Genomic DNA, 17,858 nt, shown 5'->3' on the forward strand with positions numbered 1-17,858 from the left:
CACTTGAAGAGGCGCTCGCTGCGCGGTGCCGCGCGCTCCTGGGCAGCGCCGCCACCGGTGCTGCGCTGTGCTGCGTCCCCTTCCTGGTCTGGCATCGACGCCGCTTGAAGGTGTAGGTGAGAAGCAGCAGCGAGTGTCGCCGACGACGAGCTCGCGGGCGCGTCTGCGACTCCCGCGCGCGGCGCACCCAAAGCGGAGGTGCGCGAGACGCGGGCAGGCCGGCAGCGGCGGGCGCAGGCGGCGCGCCCGCATGCATGACGCATCGCTGCGCGCGCGCCCAGCGAGCCCAGCCGACTGCGCGCCCCGCCGCTGCAGGGCCCCGCCGAGGCCTGCCTCCCAGCCACCACCCTCCACCCGCCTCGCCTCTCGCACCTGCGCCCGCTCTCTCTCTCTCTCTCTCTCTCTCCGTGTGCAGCCTTGCACTCCTTTCTCCACTGCTGCACCGCATCAGCCCGGCCTGCCGCCGCCTGTGCGCCGCCTGCTGCTCGCGCGCCGCCCTCTGCCTCCACAGTCAGAGACCATCACTCAACGCGCGCCGCTGCCGCTCCGGCCCAGCCCGGCTCTCGCTCAGCGCACTCCCGTCGCGGCCACCGTCTCCCTCTCGCTTCACTAGACACACACTCTGCCCGCCATGTCGAGCTGGACCTCGTGGCTCGTCGGCAAGCGGGAGAACCCGAATGCGGCGCGCGAGGCCATCGTCGGCCTGCGCTCGCAGCTGCTGATGCTCGAGAAGAAGGAGGAGCACCTCAACAACAAGATCGACGCAGAGACGCGCAAGGCAAAGGCGCTTGTGGCGACGAACAAGCGGGGTGAGTCGCGCTGCTGGGCTGTAGAGCGTGGAGCGAGGCGATAAGGCGCGGCGACGCCGGCAAGATGGATGAGGGGCTGGCAGGGATGCGCGGATGCTTAGTAGGCCTCTCGAGGGTGGCACCTCTCAAGCTGGGTATGCTGACTGTGGCAGAGATAAAAGAAGAGACCTGCCGTCGTGCTTGCCGAGCGAAGGAGCATAAGGCCTGGACAGGGCATTCGTCAGGCCTCGGCGTCTGTGCGCTTCTAGGTGCCAAGCCGAGGGGATGTCTGAGATGTCGCCAGCGCGCGCTCGCTGCTCCGATCTCTTCATCAGGCGTGCCAGGCTTTGGACCGGCCGGCAGATCTCCACGTCCTCGCAGGACTGACCGCTGACCTGCATCATCCTCCAGCGGCCGCGGCGGCGCTGCGCCAGAAGAAGGCATATGAGAACGAGCTGGACCGGATCGCTGGCACGCGCATGACGCTCGAGACACAAGTCAATGCCATCGAGAGCGCCAACATGAACCTCGAGACGATGACGGCGATGCGCAAGGGTGCCGATGCTCTGCGCAACATCCACGGCAGCCTGTACGTCGCAGGGTGTGCCTCGTCGTGCGGCGTGGTCGCTGACGCTTCTCTTCTCCTGCCAGCAACATCGACAAGGTCGACTCGACGATGGACTCGATTCGCGAGCAGATGGACCTCACAAACGAGATCAGCGATGCGATCTCGAACCCGGTGGGCATGGGCAACGATATCGACGAGGTGAGTGCCAGTGCGCGGGCTTGCAGTTTCAAGCGTCCTGCTGACGGCGGTCTCTCGCACAGGACGAGCTCAAGAACGAGCTCGAGGAGCTGGAGCAGGAGGAGCTCAACCAGCGTCTCATTGGCGCCGACCACGTGCCCGTGCACACGCCGGCACACATGTCGTCTGCCGGGCCGAGCCGCGTGGAGCCGAGCCGGAAGCAGGCCGTCGTCGAGGACGACGACGACGCGGAGCTGCGTGCGCTGCAGGCCGAGCTGGCCATGTAAGGTGGTGCAGCACGCCCACCTGCACGCCGTCTGCTACGCTCGCGAGCATCCTAATCCTAGCATGACGCTTGCGCGCTGGCGCTCTTCACTCCCACTCCGTCGGTCCTCGCTCGTGTCCAGCTCAGCACACGGAACCCAAACGCCGTCGCTCGCTGTGTCTCGAGTCGCTGGTCCTTCTCACGCCTCGCTCGACGTCCCATCTACACCCGGTCTCCCTCCCACTCCACTCCCTCTCTCGCCGGCCCGCTCGTTCAGGTCTCAGTCGCTATGTACACCACACTCCGCCCATCCTGTTCCCCTCTCTCTCCACCGCAGCGGCTCTTCTCGAGAATATCACAGTCACGCCGATCCTGCAGCGAGCGTAGCCGAAGGTGTCGCCGATGGAGAGCTACCGACGTGCGCCTCGAGTGCATCGATGCTGGCACGACACAGGCTGAGTGAGAAGGGCAGCGGTTGCATTGGGAAGAAAAGGCGAGCGCGAAGGTGACGATGCTACAAGGGTGCCGATGCGGCTCGCGCACCAGGGGCAGTACACACGGACGAGCAGCTTGGCGAGCGCAGGCAGGGCGCCACGAAGGACAGTGACGGGGCACAGAGTACAAGAAGAGGTATCAGAGCAGACAAGCAGGAATGGAGCTAAGCCTTGCGCTGCAGAGAGGAAGCAGTCAGCATCAGCACGAGATGGCGCACACGCACCGACGCACCTTCTTCTCCTTCTTCTCGCCCTTGTCCTTGCTGGAGCGCTTGCGCGTGGGGTCGACGCCCTGCTGCGTCGTGTCGGCGTCCTGGCGCGACTGGTCCGGGAAGCCCATGCTGACGGCGGCAGCGACGGCGGCCGCGGCGCCTGCGTCGTCGTCGTCGTCCTCCTCCTCGGCGGGCGCGGCGCCGGCGTTGCTGTAGTCGGTGATGCCGTTGAACGTGCCCTCGCTGTAGGCCTTCTTGTTGGCGTTCCACTGCGCCATCGACTCGATCGTCTTGTCCTGGTAGACCTGTGGTGTGAGGGGTGAGTGCGTGGTCTGCAGCAGCGGCAGCATCAGCCGACTCACCTTGCGCTGCTCGTCGCTGAGCGACTTCCACGCCTCGCTGACCTTGCCCAGCACGTCGGCGTAGACGAGGTCGGGGTGGCGGGCGCGCATGTCCTCGCGCACCTCGTTCTGGAAGAGCAGGTAGGCGCTGGGCGGGCGCTTGGGCTCGTTGGGGTCGCGGTTGAGCTTGCGCTCCTTCTTCTTGGCCGACTTCTCCTCCTTGCTCATCGACTTGCGGCCCGGGTGGCCCGGCGACACGGCGGGCACGGCGGCCGGCAGCGCCTGGCCCAGCGCGGCAGCGCCAATCGTCGACGTGCCGTTGGCAAGCGCGAGGAAGTCGGCGCCGATACCGTGGAAGGCCGACGCAGCGGCGACGGGGTGGCTGCGCGCGACGATCTTGGCGAAGTTGTCGCACTGCGCCGCGGCATTGCGCAGCGACGACGAGAGGTGCGAGATGCTCTCGAGCATCTGGTAGTCCATGGCTGCGTGAGCGTCTGGAGGTCGCGAGGGGTGTGGATGCGGGATGCTCACCTGGCTACGCGCGAGCGTAATTTCGCCGCTGTCGGTGGTGCCGACGTTGAACTGCAGGCCACCAGCGTCAGCATACATGGCCGCCGGCGGGCGTCGTATGGGCGGCGGCTCAGGGTGCGGTCCGCGGCGCGCGCCCGACGCGCATACACAGCCAAGACGCGACGCGTGCCCGCCAGGGATGCCCAACGCCAAACGACTCGCTCCGACGACGACGAGGACAACACGACGCCGCACTCACCTGCTGGGCGGACTGCTGCGCCGGCTGCTGGGCCGGCTGCTGCACGAGGGTGAAACGGGGGCATGAGCGCTACGCGTCGCGTCTGGGAAGAAGGTGCCTCACGCCAAGCTGAGGGGACGAGAGTCAGCGCAAGCTCGTCAACGGGTGACGACGCGGGCCCAACGACGACGGCGAGCAAGCAGCCCGCTCATCCGTCGCTCGGTCCAGAGCACACTCACAGGCCACTCGTACTGCTGCATGCCGGAGTTCATGTTGGTGCGCGGGAAGAAGCGACGGCGAGCGATGCGGTCCGGACGGACGAGTGCTGAGCGCGGTGCTGGCGGTGGCGACGACGAGCGCTGCTGGGCTGCGGTGCGGACGGCGGCGACGGCGAAGTCGGAGGGGGGCTGCGCGGCAGGTGTTGGACGCGGGTGCTGGTCTGTGCAGGTGGAGGGCTGCAGGTGCGGGCGGTTGCTACTCGCGAATGAAGTGCGAATACACGGAGGACTAGCACGGCGGCGGGAGGATGGGGCGAAACGCAAGTCGGCGGGCGCGGCGCTTGAAGCTGCGCCGTATAAGCTGCGCCGCGCCCTTGAAGCGCGCCGCCGCTGAGAGCCGCCGCGGCTGCGCCTGGCCAAGAGCACGTGACTGGCTCGCGCCATCACAGCCTGCGCTGCCCGTTCTGCGCTAGAACACGAGATGCTCAGCGGCTGGGCGGACGCCCAACTCTCGCAGCGAGGCGCCTGCACCCTGGCCGGCCGCTGAATCGAGGTGGGGCCTTGCTGCGCAGCTTCGAGCGCCGCCGCGGCCCATGCGAAATGTCACCTCGCAGCGCCCCTCGATGCGCCCCGCAGCAGGCTGCCCTCGAAAGAGCAGGCCGCCGGACGAGGTGCGTGCCAAGCCGATGCGGCACATCAGGGGCAGCGCCGTCGTGCGAACTGCGGCAGAAGAAAGCGCTCAGAGCGCAGGAGAGGGGCAGCATGAAACGAGGATGCGCTGCGAGAGGGGTCCGAGCTGAGAGCTCTGCCGCTCTGCATGCTGTGTGCATCTGGAGCAGCGTGCGAATGAGAGCGGATCGAGCGGTGAGGAGGGGCCCGTTCGGTGGGAAGCGAGGCCAAGGCCGCCCGACGATCCGTGCAGCGGCAGAGCGGCAGGCGCCCGAGGGGCGGGTACGCTAGCGCGGCGACGGCACCTCGGGTGTGTTGCTTGGCGGCGGGCGCGCCGCTCGTGTGGCTTCCACGCCGCGCGCCGGCGCGATGCCGCTCGATCTCGCAGTCTGCTCGCTGCGGCCGCGCTTCTCGCCTCTGCCGCGCTCGCCTCGCCCTTGCCTCCTCTCCATCTCCTCCGTCTCGTCGTCGCCTTCTCCCTCGCGCTCCGTCCCACACTCCTTTCTTCTCCTCACCTCCACCAGTCCTCCACCATGCGTGCCGCCGCCGCCGTCTCGCTCCTCCTCGCCGCCGCCGCCAGCTCGGCCGCAGCGTTCGAGATCTCGTTCCCCAACTCCACCTCCTACTGGGTGGCCTGCAAGGAGGTGAGGAAGAGCTGAGCAGGCAGATCGCCTGCCGTACTCATCCAGTCTCTCTAGAACACGGTCAACTGGTCGGCCAACAGCTCCGACCCGAGCATCTTCTCCGTCGCGCTCATCAACTCGAACCAGGTGCGTGCGAGGGGCCAGGCGGTGCGGCAGCGATGTGGAGCAGAGACACTGGCAGGGAGAGGCAGCTGGCAGGCAGTATCTAGCTCTGCAGCGAAAGGCAGCTGAGAGGCAGCGCGCAGCGCTGCAGCGAGAAGCACCTGAGAGACAGCCAACAGGCTCTGCAGCAGCGAGGCGCATCCAAGAGGCAGCATGCAGCCTTGTCGTGACTCGTCTGCAGCCCGCTGACACTCCGTCTCTCAGACGAGCCTGCGTGGCTCATACCTCATCGGCAACTCGCTGAGCACGGCCAACGGCACGGCCCAGCTGCGCCCCAACTGCATCCCCGAGGGCAGCTACGACCTCCTCTTCGTCAACGCCTCGAACTACGCGCTGGACAACCCCGAGGTGTACTACCGCAGCGCGTCGTTCCAGCTGCGCGGCAACGAGACGGAGCTGGAGCAGGTGACGCCCAACACGGGCGCCTTCAACAACCAGCCCTCGAGCTCGAGCGGCAGCAACGGCGCCTCGTCGTCGACGACGTCGGGCGCGCCGCGCGCCACGAGCGCCCGCACCGACGCGGCGCCCGCCTCCCGTGCCAACATGTACGCTTCGGGCGCCGTGGCGCTCGTCGTCGCCGGCCTGGCCTGCGTCGCCTGAGCGGGAAGTGCAAGTCGGCTCCTCTCACGGCCGTCATGCTTCATTCTCCGCCTTCGTCTTCTCTCCAAGCGTCTTGCTCGCGACACACCCGCACCTCGACATGGCCTGGCTGCGCTGCGCTCACACCGCTCCGCGCCGCATGCCGCTCATTCCTCTTACCCGCGCTAATGTGTCCGCCGCGCCCAACACTGCATTCATCTTCCCAGCTGCTCTCGTCTGGCGTGAAGAAGATGCTGGGCTCAGGCTCGTGGATGTGTATCAGTCTTTGCTTCTCGAGCAGGAAGTGTGTATGTACAGCGGAAGTGCGGAGGCGGAGAGCAGAGAGACGGGCAGACGTAGCGAGGTAGTGTAGGGCGCCGAGTCGAGGTATGAGGAGCGAGTCGGATTAGATGGGAGCGCGGGGTATCGAGCAGCACCAGCCGGGCGAGCAGGCCTCAAGGACGAGCTCTCGAGCTCTCAAGCCCGCCAAAGATATGAGAGGTGCCGGGCCACTCGACCTTCGTGTTGCCCGCCTTGTGCTCCTTTCCGACTTGCGCCCGGGTGGCCCAGTACTCGGGCTCGGCCTCGCCCGTCGCGGCGTCGGGCACACGCAGCGCCTCCCACATCGGCTCGTTGGTGTCCGGGTCCGTGACCTCGCGGAACCAGCGCGCCTTGTGCGCCGGCAGCTCGCCGGCCTCGCGCTTGCGCCGCGTGGCGCGCTGCACCTCCTCCAGCTGGCCCTTGAGCACGTCGGCCTCGCTGAAGCGGCCGCTCTCGAACTGAGGAGGCAGAGGTCAGCAGGGCATGCGGGCACAGGATTGAGCACTACTCACTGCAGACAGATCGGGCCGCAGACGGCAGTCCGTAGGCGGCAGCCACAGCTCGAGACCCGTGGGCAGCGAGTTGAGCGTCGCGGCGAACTTGGTCAGGTTGAAGGCGGCGGGCGGCTTGGGGTTGTTGCGCCAGAGTAGGATGTACTCTGCGGTGCTGGCGCTAACGTCCTCATCCGGGTTGAGGTCGCCGTGGCCGGCGCCGCGGCGGCGCGCGACGAGCTGCGAGCTCCAGCGACCGGCAATGTCCCACGTTACGTTGCCCTTGGCGTCGAAGACGGAGCCCTTGATCTCGCACGCGTTGGCGCCGCGCCAGCCGCGCGGCCGGAACGTCAGCTCGCAGCGCTCCTTTGTCGCGTGGTTCTGCACGGCGAGCGTGCCGACGTGGTCGATCGACACGGAGCCCGTGAGGAAGCCGGAGACGACTGTCGTGACCTTGCTCCAGCTGTAGTGCTCGAGCACACGGTCGCTCTTGACACCGGCGGCCGGCTGCAGCTCCTTCTTGGCGTTCTTGACAAAGTCGCGCGGCACCTTGAGGTTGACGTGCGCAATGCCCGTCGGCTGGATCTCGAAGCTGCGGCCCGTGAACTTGCTCTTGGCGTCGACGGAGCCCATGTACTCCCACAGCGGCGCCTGCGCGAGACAGGCCGACTTGGGCGGGTGATGCGACACCTGCTCGCTGACGTAGCGGTACGGCTGCTTGCCGAGCGAGCAGTACTCGTATGTCTCGCCGAGGATCGGGTTGAAGGGCTTGGCGATGCGGCCGATGGTGCTCGAGTAGTTCGAGGCGGCAAATGCAGCCACAAAGGCGATGCGCTTCATCGAGTCGGGCGACGTCGCTGCAGCCTCGAGGCACTCGGGGAACTCGAGGTCCTCAGCCATGCGCTGCAGCATCGACGTGGGCTCGTTGAATGCCACCGGGAAGGAGATCTTCGTCAGGTCCTTGCCGATGTTGTTCTTCAGCACGGCCCAGAGCCTGCAACGCAGGTGTCAGCCAGTAGCCCTCAGCGGGCCGCACGAGACACTCACGAGACACTCGGCCGCTCATCGGCGCCGATGGGCAGCTTCGTGCGCATGCGCTTGTAAGGCTCGTAGCTCTCCTCGTCGATGCGCTCCTTGTCGAAGTCCTGCGGCCACGCCGGCTTTTCGCCGATCTTCTTCTCCTCCGCCAGCGGTGCCTCGACCTTGAGGCCCGGCAAGTTGTTGTTGTCGATGGCATCGAAGAACTCGTCGTCCATGTCGTCGGCGTTGTCCTGCTCGCTCGCCAGCAGCTCGGCGCCGGCGATCGCAGCGACGGTGCCCTGGATGCCGCCGATCGCACTCGGAAGTGCCTCGTCAAAGTGCGGCTGCGCCGCGCCAGTCTGGCCCGACGCACGGCGCGCAGCGATGGAGTCGCCTGGGCTGAAGAAGCCGGATGGCAGCGGCGAGGCGGCGTCGCGGCCCGCGTGCGGGCTGGCGAGCGTGCCCGACGGCGACGAGGCAATCGTGTCGCGCACTTCCTTGAGAGCGCGCCGCTTGCGAGCGTTCTCCTCGGCCGCCTGGCGCAGCTGCGCCTCCATCTCGGCGTGCTGGGCGCCAAGCACCTTCATATTCTCCTCCCAGAGGTGCTTGGCCTGGATCTCCTGCTCGTAGCGGCGCAGCAGGTAGGCCTCGCGCTGCGAGACGATCTCCTGGTAGCGCGCCAGCAGAGTCGCACTGTTGCTGAGCGCATCGTTGAGCGCATCTCGCACGCCCTCCGGGCCGCTCTGGTAGTTGAGGCGCACGCTCGAGATGCTCGCGCGGTTGCCGGCGACGTTGGCGGTGCTCGGCAGCTTTGGCGAGGCGGACGCGGCATCGGCACCGCTCGTAAGGCTCTGAGCCAGCTGCTGCGCCATGTCGACCTGCGTGCGCAGGCTGTTCGCGATGGTGGTGACCTCGGTCTGGTACGGCAGCCCTCTCGGGTTTTCTGCGGCATCGCCCGACTCGTCGTCCTCGAACACGCCGTCGTCCGAGGGCAGGCGCGAGTTCTGGCTGCCAAAGCTGGGCGTGCGCCCCAGCGGGAACGGCCGCGACTCGCTGTTCATCGACGACGCTCTCTGCGAGCCGGAGTCGAGGAGCGCAGAGGCGCGCGTCGGGACCGGTGCCACGAGTGTCGGCGCAGCAGAGGTCTCGGGGATCGATGGCGTCGCGCCGAGGCCAGCCATGCCGCGGAAGGGCGTGCCGGTGCGCGAGGGAATCGACGACGGCGCACCGACGGCCTGCGTGCCAGCGGGCACGTGTGACGTCGACGTGGCGTCGAGCAGGCTGCCACGGCTCGGCGCACGCGTGCTCACGATGCTCTCAGCGCGGCTGGGGGCGCGGTCAATGTCGAAGAAGTCGACGGTCTGCTGCAGCACCTGCACCCAGCGGGCGCGCTCGACGGGGTGCGAGCCGCGCAGGTACAGCTTCGAGGCGGAGCCCTTGCTGGCGTCCGAGATGACCTCGAAGCGGTGCTTGTCGTTGCCATCGGCGTGGATTTTGGCGAAGCGCAGGTTAGTCGAGCCGCGCGACTGCTTGCCCTCCTCCTCCTGCGTATGATAGTACGAGAGGATGCCGTTCTCGAGCACAAACCATCGCGTCTGCAAGCGGTCTGTCAGCACGTGCGGTGCAAGGCGCAGGCTGCAGCACTCACCTTGTAGCCGCCTGCGATGTTCGTCCACTTGGCGAGGTAGCCGCGGAAGATCGGCGGCAGGCCAGCAGCAGTCGACTGCACGGCGCGCGCGGCGTCGGCGTTGGACAGCTGCTGCAGAAGCGCCTTGATCTTCTCGTCCTTTGTGCTCTCGAGCGCGCGCCGGCCCTTGCGGTTGCGGCAGAAGACGTCTGCGCCCTTGCGCACCGAGATCTCCACCACGCGAGCGTCCTTGCGGCGCACCGCCTCGTGCAGAATCGTAGTGCCGCTGCCGCGCGTCTGCGCATTGAGGTCGATGGCCCGCACGCGTGGGCGGTTCAGGAACTGCTCGACGGCCTCTGAGCCGGCGAGGCCCTTCTCCCAGCGCTCGAGCGCCTCGAGGTACTGCAGGTTGAGCTCGGCCCGAGAGACTGAATCAAGCGCGCTCATGAGCGCCCCGGCCAACTACACCAGCTGGCTCTCCGCGCCCTGCTCGTCCAGCACAAGCCACTCACCCTGGAAGATCTGCGCCACCTCCATCGTCTTGGCCACGTCGATCGCCTCCTTGCCCTCCGAGTTGCGCACAGTGTCATCAACGTCCTCCTGCTGCAGGAAGAGCCGCACAACGTCGGCGCGGCCCAGGCTCGAGGCCAGGTGCAGCGGCGTGTTGCCGTTCAGCGTGTCGGCGGCATTGAGCGAGGCGCTCTTGTACTCGAGACAATACTCGATCGTAGGGTCTGCGCAGGGTCAGAGCATGCAGACAGGCAGCGCCGCGGCTCTGCTCACATTCAGCGCATCGCACGGCGAGGTGCAGCGGGCTCGTAAGCTCCTTGGTCGGACCCGTGCGGGCGGCACTCTTCGTCAGGAAGGGATGCAGCTCGCTCCGGTCGCCTGCAAGATGAAGGTCTCAGCCCTGACCGGCACACGTCATCACAGCACCACTCACCCTTGCGCAGCGCCTCGAGCAGGCGGAACGAGTAGACCGTCTCGTTCACTTCAGACACGGCACGCGCAGACGTGCGGCGCGTCGGGCGGACAGTGGCGTGCGGGTCCACGGCGTGCGAGAACGACGCGTGGGTCGGGTCGTCAATCCGATGTTGTGGCGGCGTAGAGGGAGAGCGCGTCGTCGAGGACACGCGAGAGATGCGCGACGACGAAGCAGCAGCAGGAGCAGGAGCGTCCGAAGCAGTCATGGCCAGGTTGGGTGTGGAGCCATTTTGCGGCGCAGACGTCGAGCGCGTGCGCAACGTCGAGGCGGACGTCGAGGGCGTCATAGACGGCGGCAGCGGCGGGACGGGCGGAGCGTCGGACGAGGCGAAAGGGTTGTGGAGCGAGGAGATGGAGGAGGTGCGGTGGCGGACGTCAGTGGCTGCCTGCTTGAGCTTCAGAGAGCCCGACGAGGCCATGGAGCGCAGGCTCGGCATGCTGGCGAGAGCGGTGCGAGCACGCTAGCCGAGTAGAGTGGCTTCCGCCGCCGCTGCTTCTCTCGCACGGGCTGTGTGAGAGTGCCCGCAGGGTGATGCCGCACAGGGGCTCGAAATAGCCGGCGTGAGACGCAGGTCCCAATCTGTAGCAGCGCCGAGAACGGGTGGCCGCTGGCGATGCGCGAGTGGGGGAGGGCGAGCAGGGATGTGGTGGCAGGACACGCCCGGCAGCTGGTCGTCGTGTGCGGAAGGAGCCGTGACACTCCCTCTCGCAGCGACAACGACTTGCCAGCATGACCTGAGCACCACAAAGCGCATCTTGCCCAACTTCGCGGCGGGGCAACGCGGCGGCGGTGTGCCGCACTCTGTGCCTGCGCCGCGCTGATGCTGCATCTGCGTCCCTTCGCCGCGCGCGGCCCGCGCGCCTGCTGCTGCGCCTGGGCGCGCCGCCTGCAGCCGTGCCGCCGAGATGCCGTCATCGCCGCCCGCCGGCGCGACCCGCCCACACACGCCCCGAGGTGTCAAATTCCCAGCGCCGGACGCCGGCAGCCGCGATAGCAAAGGCTCGCAGCTCAGGACGGGAAGCAGCAAGAGCAGCACCCGTTGGAGGCAGGGCTTGCTCGCTGCCGCACGCCGCTGTACCACCGGCAAGGGTCGCAAGGCGGCGGCCCGAGCGCGACTGACAGCGGCAGATGCCCAAGCCGGGCCCAGAGCAGCACACACACACAGTCCAGAGACGCAGAGACAGCACAGCACCAGACACTCACCGTCGACGGCCACATCGGCGGGCAGGCCGGGTGCCGAGGAGGCAGACTTGACCGACGAGGCCATGCTGCCGCTCGGAGCGTGGAGCGCGGGGAGGGAAGCTCGGAGCGAGGACCGACCGTGGAGGCTGCCGGAAGTCCAGATCAGGTGCGAGCGAGGATAACGAGGTGAGAAGGAGCAGCCGTCTGGGATGTGCGCTGCTCAGGTTCGGGGATAGGGTCGGGAAGAAGGAGCTGGGCGCCGCCTGTGCCGGCCAGGGCGGCAGCCCGTCCTTGCTCGGCGTGCGGTGGCCCCGCCGTCGCGCGGGGTCCGTCAGCGCCGCCTCTGGGGGATCTGCGCTGCACGCTGCAGGCCTGCGACGCCCGCCGCTGCACCAGAAAGCAGAGCAAGAGCCCGGCAGTCGAGCGGAGCAGCGGGAGGCGGCGAGGCACGCGGCACCTCGCCTGCATGTGCGGTCTATGCTGCACACGCCGCCAGCCCGCCGGCGCTCGCATGGCGCCTGCGCGCGGCGGCGGCCGCCCAGCCACGCTCAGCGCAGAGGCCGCCAACGAGCTCGAGGCTCTGCCCTTCGCCGGACTCCGCCCTGGCCTCAGCGCCAGCCTGGAATTCCCAAGACCTCGCCTAAGCTGCTCAGCCTCCAGATTACAAGAGGGCGCACTTCGGCTCCAGCTGTGAGAGGTGAAAGCGCGTCGCGTCAAGCTTTCATGCTCGCGCGACGATGACGATGTTTTGACGCCTGCGCCCGCTAAGCTCGGCGCTGCGCCCTCTCTGCGTTAGCGTCGCGGCGTGGACGCCGTCGAGAGGCGGGCAGCGGAGCAGCGAGCGCTCCTTCGTCGAGCGAGCTCGCTGCACGCCGGTGCCGCTGCGCCGTCGATCATTCGGCACGCGTCATCGGTCCGGCGCCCGAGGGAACGGCCGGTGCCGAGGGCAACGGCCTCTTCTCATCTCCACACGGCACGCTCACACGTGGTGTCGCTGCTCAGCACAGCGCAGCAGCATGCAGCTGACGACGAGCTGGGGTAGTCGGAGATCTGCCCTGGCTAGGCCCACGGGAATAGCAGCAAGCGGGAATAGCAGACGGGCTCACGTTTCAACGTCGAGAGCTGGCACATCGATTGTGCCGAGGTGCCGTCAAGCGCGCCGCCGAGCTGCGCCTCACGTGCCACCGTAGTGCGAGCGCAGGTCCTTGATCATCAGCTTGCGCCACTGCGGAGAGCGGCTGTCAGGGGCAGGATTGTGACTGCAAAGGAAGGACGTACTTGGTCCCACACCTGCGAGGGAGCAGTGAGCGACGGCGCACGGTGAAGTCTGCTGCGTACACGCACCTGGCTCTTGGGGCGGCCCATCTCGGCGGCGAGCGCGTGCCAGTCGACGCCCCTGGCGTTCGCGAGCACGGCGTCGAGAATCTGCGGATGAGGCCAGGTCTGTCAGCATCGCCTCAGCGTAGTGGCAGAGCAAGCAGACCTTGAGCTTGTCCTCGGGACGCCACGAGCCCGGCCTGGCCGCGCTGCCGTTCTCGGGCTTCGCCTTCCCCGGCGAGGAGGCCTTGACCTTGCTCTCCTTCTCGTCCTTGGCTTTCGGCATCGTGAGTCGCGAGGGTGGGCTGGATGAGACAGGTGCGGACCACACGAGGTCTGGATCTGAAACGTGCAGGAGATGGAGGTGGGACGGAACAGACGCGGAGGTGGGTCTGCTGATGAGCTTCCGTGCCCCGGCCTGCCTGAGGCCCACTCATGTCCTGCTCGCATCCTAGCCTAGTCCCGCACGCTCGGACGAGGCACTCTCAGACGTCCATCACACGGCATGCCCCTGAGCACACCTCGCACCTCTCACGCAGCAGCTCTCCTGCGTCGTAGATTGGCAAATGACTAGATGGCATTGGCCTGCTGGCGGCATTGCGCTCTGACACTCATCGCTTGCCGCCGCGCTTGCGGCTCGGCGCCCGGGCGTTCTTCTCCTTGCGCTGCGTGGCCAGCTGGCGCGTCTTCTGGATGGCCGAGGCGCTCTTGAGCTCGTTCCGGACGTGCTGTCCTGGCCGGCCCGAGCCGCGAGCCATGCCGCGGCCACGACTCGCGGCTCCCCGTCCGCGTGCGCCTCCACGACCGCCGCCGCGCCCACCGCGGCCTCCAGCGGCGCTGGCAGGATGCGGCTCGCCGCCACGAGCCTCAGCGGCGGCCGAGCGCTTGGCGACTTGCTTCTGATAGTCCTTGCGCAGCGGGTCGAGCGGCTTGGGCGCCGTGTAGCTGTTGTGCCGGAAGGTGCGGCCGCCGGCAGCGCCGCCTCGGCCTCCTCCTCGGCCCATGTTGCCGCCGCCGCGTCCGCCACGAGCAGCACCGCGGGTCATGCCCGCCAGCTGCCACGCGGCACCGGCGGCCTTGGCGTCCTCCTGCTCGCCGACCTTCTGCACCGACACCTTCTGCGCCTTCTTCCACTCGTCGAAGCGGCCCGAGCGGAACGAGGCGGGCAGGCGCGAGCCGCTCTCGGTGCGGATGTACTTCTCGTTGTCGGCGCCGACGCCGTCGCCGCGGATGAACTTCTTCTTCTTGGTGTCCCAGCGTGCGGCGTTCGGCGCCTGCGAGCTCGTGCCCAGTCTCGCCTCGTCGTTGCCGAGCGAGAACGTGGCGTGTGCTGCCTGCTCGGCAAAGGTGCCGCCGTTGGAGAGCGAGTAGCTGTGGTGGACGCGATCAGTGGCAGCGCGACTCAGCGCATGCGGCAGACGCACCCCTTCTCCGTGTGTGCATCCTTCTGCGTGTAGTTGATGTAGAACTCGGGGTCCTTGTAGTCCTTCTTGGCGGCTGCCTCGCGGCGAGCGCGCTTCTTGGACGCATTCGGCACGTCAAAGACGTCCTGGCCACGAGACGTCAGCGAAGCCAGCGCGGCGGCGCACGTCCTTGCTCACCTCGATCTCCTCCTCGTCTGCCATCTCGACGTCACCGGCCTCGTCCAGCCGCATCTCGTCCTCCTCCTCCTCTGGCGCGGCAGTCCCGTCAATCAGCTCGCGGTGCGCCACCCGTGCGGCAGCCTTGGCTTGCTTGCCGGCCAGAGTGGTGCGGCGGCTGCGCATCAGGTTCGTGAGAGGGTTGGCGCCGCGGGTGCCGACCTCGAAGACGGTCTCCGTCGGGTTGAAGCCATTGATCTTGGCGAGCAGGGCCTCGCGAGCCAGAGCCGTCTCCTCGTCCATGCGCCGGTTGGCAGGCGCCTTGGTGCTGCCCTCGCCCGCGGCCGTCGGACCCTTGCCAGTGAGGCCATACGCAGCCGGCCGCCGGATCACGTCGTGCACACCGCTCTCCTCGCGGTTGTTGCCCGCCAGCGCCCAGCCGTTCTCGCCAGAGAGCATGCTCTTGGCGCGGCGATGCGACTCCTGCGAAGCGCGGATCGACGAGCGCTCGTACAGCTTCTGTGCGCGCGTCACGACCTGGCGCAGTGCCGGCAAGGTGACAGCGGCGTCGCTCGAAGAGGCGTGCAGGCTGGTCAGGATGTGCTCCGACTCAGTGTCGATGGCCTGGCGCGGAAGCGTGCCGAGGCGAAGCGAGGCGTGCAGGTCGAGTGTGCCGTCGCTCGGTGTGCGAGCTGGCTCAAGCGGCCGGGCGAGGAAGAGCTGCAGGTCGCACAGGTGCGGCAGCTCGTTGCCCGTGACGATCGACCACGCCCAACCGCTCTTGCCTGCACGTGCGGTACGACCGACGCGGTGCACAAAGACACGCGGCGAGGCAGGCAGGTCGTAGTTGACGACGTGCGCCATGCTCGGCAAGTCGATACCACGCGCGGCGACGTCGGTGACGATGAGCAGCGACGCCTCGCCGTCGCGGAAGCGCTTCATCTCGAGCGTACGCGCAGCCTGGTGCAGCGACGAATAGATGTGCGCGCACGTCCAGCCAGCGACCTGGAGCAGCGCCAGGAGGTACTCAACGTGGTGCTTCGTTGCGCAGAAGACGATCGTCTGGTGCGGCATCAGCTCGTCTGCGCCGTTGAGCACCGCGCCCTTCCGACGCTTCTCTGGCGGCGGCGCATTCGCGCCAGTACCCCAGTGCGGCGCCTGCACAGGTGCCTGCGAGCCAAACGGCACGCCGATGACGTCGCGCAGCAGCACCAGTAGCGCCGCCTCCTTCTCGGACGGCTTCACCGACAGGAAGCTCATCTTGAGGTCGGTCGAGATCTTGGCGTCGGCATCGAGACGCACGAGCTTCGGGTTCGGCGCAAGGCCGGCGCGGGCAAAGTCGACAAGTGACTTGGGCAGCGTGGCGGAGAAGAGCGCAGTCTGGCGCCCAGGCGGCAGGCGCGCCAGCAGCTCCTCAAGCTGGCTCGCGAAGCCCATCTCGAACAGCCGATCCGCCTCGTCGAACACGACGTACTGCACAGCTGAAAGGTCGAGGTTCGACTCGACCGCGAGATGCAGCAGCCGACCAGGCGTCGCGATGAGCACGTCCGGGTTGGCGGCGAGCAGTGCGAACTGCTCCTCGAGGCCCTCACCACCGACCACGAGCGCCCAGCGCAGCGGCTCGGCATCGGGCACCTTCCAGCCGCGCGCCAGCTCCTTGCCGACGCGCAGAATCTGCAGCGCCAGCTCACGCGACGGGCACAGAATGACGGACTTGATGCCGACCGTCGTGCTGTGCTTGCCGCCGAGGCGTGTCAAGAGCGGCAGCATGTAGGCCAGCGTCTTGCCGGAACCAGTGCGGGCCATGCCGACGAGGTCACGCGTCGGTGTCGCCATAAGCGATGGCACAGCTAGCCGCTGGATAGGAGTCGGCGTGGTGTAGCCGCGCAGCAGCAGAGAGCGCAGCAGTTGTGGCGGCAGACCTGCAGAAGGGGTCAGGGATGCGCTGCAGCTCCACGCTCAGCAGCACTCACCCATGCTCTGAAAGCTGCCACCACCCGCCACCACACCACCGCCCGTCTTCTTGCCCTTGCCGCCGTTCTTCGCCTTGCTCACGTCGCGCGCCAGCTCCGTGCCCGCCTTCTTGTTCTGGCGGTGCGTGGCGGCGGCGATGAGTTGCTCGTCGCCGCTGCCATCGTCGTCGACGGGTGCGGGCCGCGGCGGCAACGCCTTGCCCTTGGAGCCGCCGCGCGGGCCGAGCAGCGCATCTGTGATGTCTGGTGCCTCCTCATCGTCGCTGGCGGGCGCACGCCGCTTGCGCGAGGCCGGCTTGGGCGCCGACGTCGAGGCCGAGGTGCGTGGCTGCAGCGCCTCGCGGTTGCTGCCGCTCGCCTTGCCGCGGCGGGCAGGCGCGCCCGAAGCCTCGTCGTCGGAGGAGAGGAGAAAGTCGAGGACCGCCATGGTGCGGATGAGGTGTGTGGGAGGCAAGAGGATGCGCGGCGAGAGCTGCAGGAAGCACAGCCGCACCCTCGGCCCGCCCAAAAATCTGGGCGGGCGGCGACACGTGACCGGGGGCCGTGGGAGCGGCAGCTGGCCTCGGCGCCGTGCGGCGCTGGCTGGAGCGCGGCCGGCCATCTCCACGCCGATCCTGAATCTCCTTCCCACCTCCCACCTCTCCTCACCCCTCACTCTGCCCGGCATGCGCCCCACCATGCTCCTGCGCAGCGCCGCCGCCGGCGCGCCGACGCCCTTCTCGGCGGCGCACAAGAGCTACGTGCAGTCGCTGTACCGCCGCTACCTGCGCAACTCGCTCAACTGGTGCATCCGCCGCGACATCTGGCGCGACCGTGCCATCGAGATCCGCGCCGAGTTTGAGCGCCAGCGCAACATCCGCAACCCGCGCGAGCTGGCGCGCGTGCTGGCGCAGGCCGAGGCACACCTCAAGGCCAACGCGCACCCGGACCCGTACAAGTGTGCGTGCCCGAAGGCGCGGCGTAGTGATAGCTCGGTTCGCTCACACTCTCGCCTGCAGCACCAATGGGCGAGGACGGCACCAAGTGGTCAGTAGGAGAAAGAGAAGGGGGGATGATCCTTGTGGCAGAGATGCTGGCGCAGTATGGTCGTCGTATGGCAGCAGGAGCACATAGAGGGGCGCTTCGTTGTGGCTCGGCACGCCGAAAGCTGCTGCGAGCTGCCTTCGCTCGCCGTGCGCCGATAAGGCAGTTCATTGCGGCAAGCTCGGGAAGCTCGTTGGTTTCAATGAGCTGTTCTTCGGCGACTGGGCACAGCTCTGCTTCCACGTTCGCTGCTGGTGCATTAAGCTGACGATGGCCCCATCTGCTCTGTGCTTCAGGGAGCGTAACCTTCCGGTGAGTGCTGCTATCGACATGCGTCGGCGTGCGCCTGCTTACACGCTCCGCAGCCGCGCATGTTCAGCCAGGAGGAGAAGGACGCGGCGCTGGGCGGCCACTGATATGTGGCTCCGAGCTCGCTATCGGGTCGGCGGGGAATACAGAAATCTCGGATGAGCG

At 67.8% G+C, this 17,858-nt stretch overlaps 8 protein-coding genes across 8 annotated transcripts; 4 read left to right on the forward strand and 4 right to left on the reverse strand.

The window, feature by feature from the left end:
• Positions 1-358: 358 nt before the first annotated feature.
• FA09DRAFT_330616 (Snf7-domain-containing protein) lies at positions 359-2,139 on the forward strand. Its single transcript, XM_025742669.1, has 4 exons — positions 359-809; positions 1,200-1,377; positions 1,440-1,554; positions 1,617-2,139. Exons 1-4 carry the CDS (start codon positions 632-634, stop codon positions 1,818-1,820), a joined length of 675 nt encoding a protein of 224 aa, XP_025597738.1. The 5' UTR covers positions 359-631; the 3' UTR covers positions 1,821-2,139.
• Positions 2,140-2,261: 122 nt separating this feature from the next.
• Positions 2,262-4,141, reverse strand: FA09DRAFT_319841 (hypothetical protein). The gene is made up of 7 exons (XM_025740957.1): positions 3,833-4,141; positions 3,717-3,722; positions 3,615-3,653; positions 3,377-3,427; positions 2,867-3,313; positions 2,525-2,809; positions 2,262-2,468 (listed from the first exon to the last, which is right to left on the reverse strand). The coding sequence occupies exons 1-7, from the start codon at positions 3,863-3,865 to the stop codon at positions 2,457-2,459; spliced, it is 873 nt and encodes a 290-aa protein (XP_025597739.1). The 5' UTR covers positions 3,866-4,141; the 3' UTR covers positions 2,262-2,456.
• Positions 4,142-4,228: 87 nt separating this feature from the next.
• On the forward strand, positions 4,229-4,855 carry FA09DRAFT_55989 (hypothetical protein). The gene has a single exon (XM_025745716.1). The coding sequence runs from the start codon at positions 4,412-4,414 to the stop codon at positions 4,769-4,771; it is 360 nt and encodes a 119-aa protein (XP_025597740.1). The 5' UTR covers positions 4,229-4,411; the 3' UTR covers positions 4,772-4,855.
• A 158-nt stretch (positions 4,856-5,013) lies between these two features.
• Positions 5,014-5,784, forward strand: FA09DRAFT_283834 (hypothetical protein; the record flags this gene model as incomplete). Its single annotated transcript, XM_025739855.1, has 3 exons — positions 5,014-5,124; positions 5,179-5,250; positions 5,491-5,784. Coding segments are annotated over 3 exons (477 nt in total), but the record flags the coding sequence as incomplete, so codon positions are not given.
• A 492-nt stretch (positions 5,785-6,276) lies between these two features.
• Positions 6,277-10,994, reverse strand: FA09DRAFT_56043 (hypothetical protein). The gene is made up of 7 exons (XM_025745717.1): positions 10,268-10,994; positions 10,108-10,212; positions 9,837-10,058; positions 9,346-9,752; positions 7,725-9,292; positions 6,699-7,671; positions 6,277-6,644 (listed from the first exon to the last, which is right to left on the reverse strand). Exons 1-7 carry the CDS (start codon positions 10,743-10,745, stop codon positions 6,321-6,323), a joined length of 4,077 nt encoding a protein of 1,358 aa, XP_025597742.1. The 5' UTR covers positions 10,746-10,994; the 3' UTR covers positions 6,277-6,320.
• A 1,592-nt stretch (positions 10,995-12,586) lies between these two features.
• On the reverse strand, positions 12,587-13,164 carry FA09DRAFT_361269 (hypothetical protein; the record flags this gene model as incomplete). The annotated part of the gene is made up of 4 exons (XM_025745331.1): positions 12,587-12,716; positions 12,770-12,781; positions 12,836-12,916; positions 12,975-13,164. Coding segments are annotated over 4 exons (296 nt in total), but the record flags the coding sequence as incomplete, so codon positions are not given.
• A 204-nt stretch (positions 13,165-13,368) lies between these two features.
• Positions 13,369-16,805, reverse strand: FA09DRAFT_330622 (DEAD-domain-containing protein). Its single transcript, XM_025742670.1, has 4 exons — positions 16,362-16,805; positions 14,410-16,310; positions 14,233-14,357; positions 13,369-14,179 (listed from the first exon to the last, which is right to left on the reverse strand). Exons 1-4 carry the CDS (start codon positions 16,786-16,788, stop codon positions 13,420-13,422), a joined length of 3,213 nt encoding a protein of 1,070 aa, XP_025597744.1. The 5' UTR covers positions 16,789-16,805; the 3' UTR covers positions 13,369-13,419.
• Positions 16,806-17,077: 272 nt separating this feature from the next.
• On the forward strand, positions 17,078-17,788 carry FA09DRAFT_288140 (hypothetical protein; the record flags this gene model as incomplete). Its single annotated transcript, XM_025739927.1, has 4 exons — positions 17,078-17,300; positions 17,360-17,391; positions 17,685-17,696; positions 17,750-17,788. Coding segments are annotated over 4 exons (306 nt in total), but the record flags the coding sequence as incomplete, so codon positions are not given.
• Between the last annotated feature and the right edge of the window lie 70 nt (positions 17,789-17,858).

Source organism: Tilletiopsis washingtonensis (genome assembly GCF_003144115.1).
Source record: "Tilletiopsis washingtonensis strain MCA 4186 unplaced genomic scaffold FA09scaffold_13, whole genome shotgun sequence".
Taxonomy (NCBI): Eukaryota; Fungi; Basidiomycota; class Exobasidiomycetes; order Entylomatales; genus Tilletiopsis; species Tilletiopsis washingtonensis.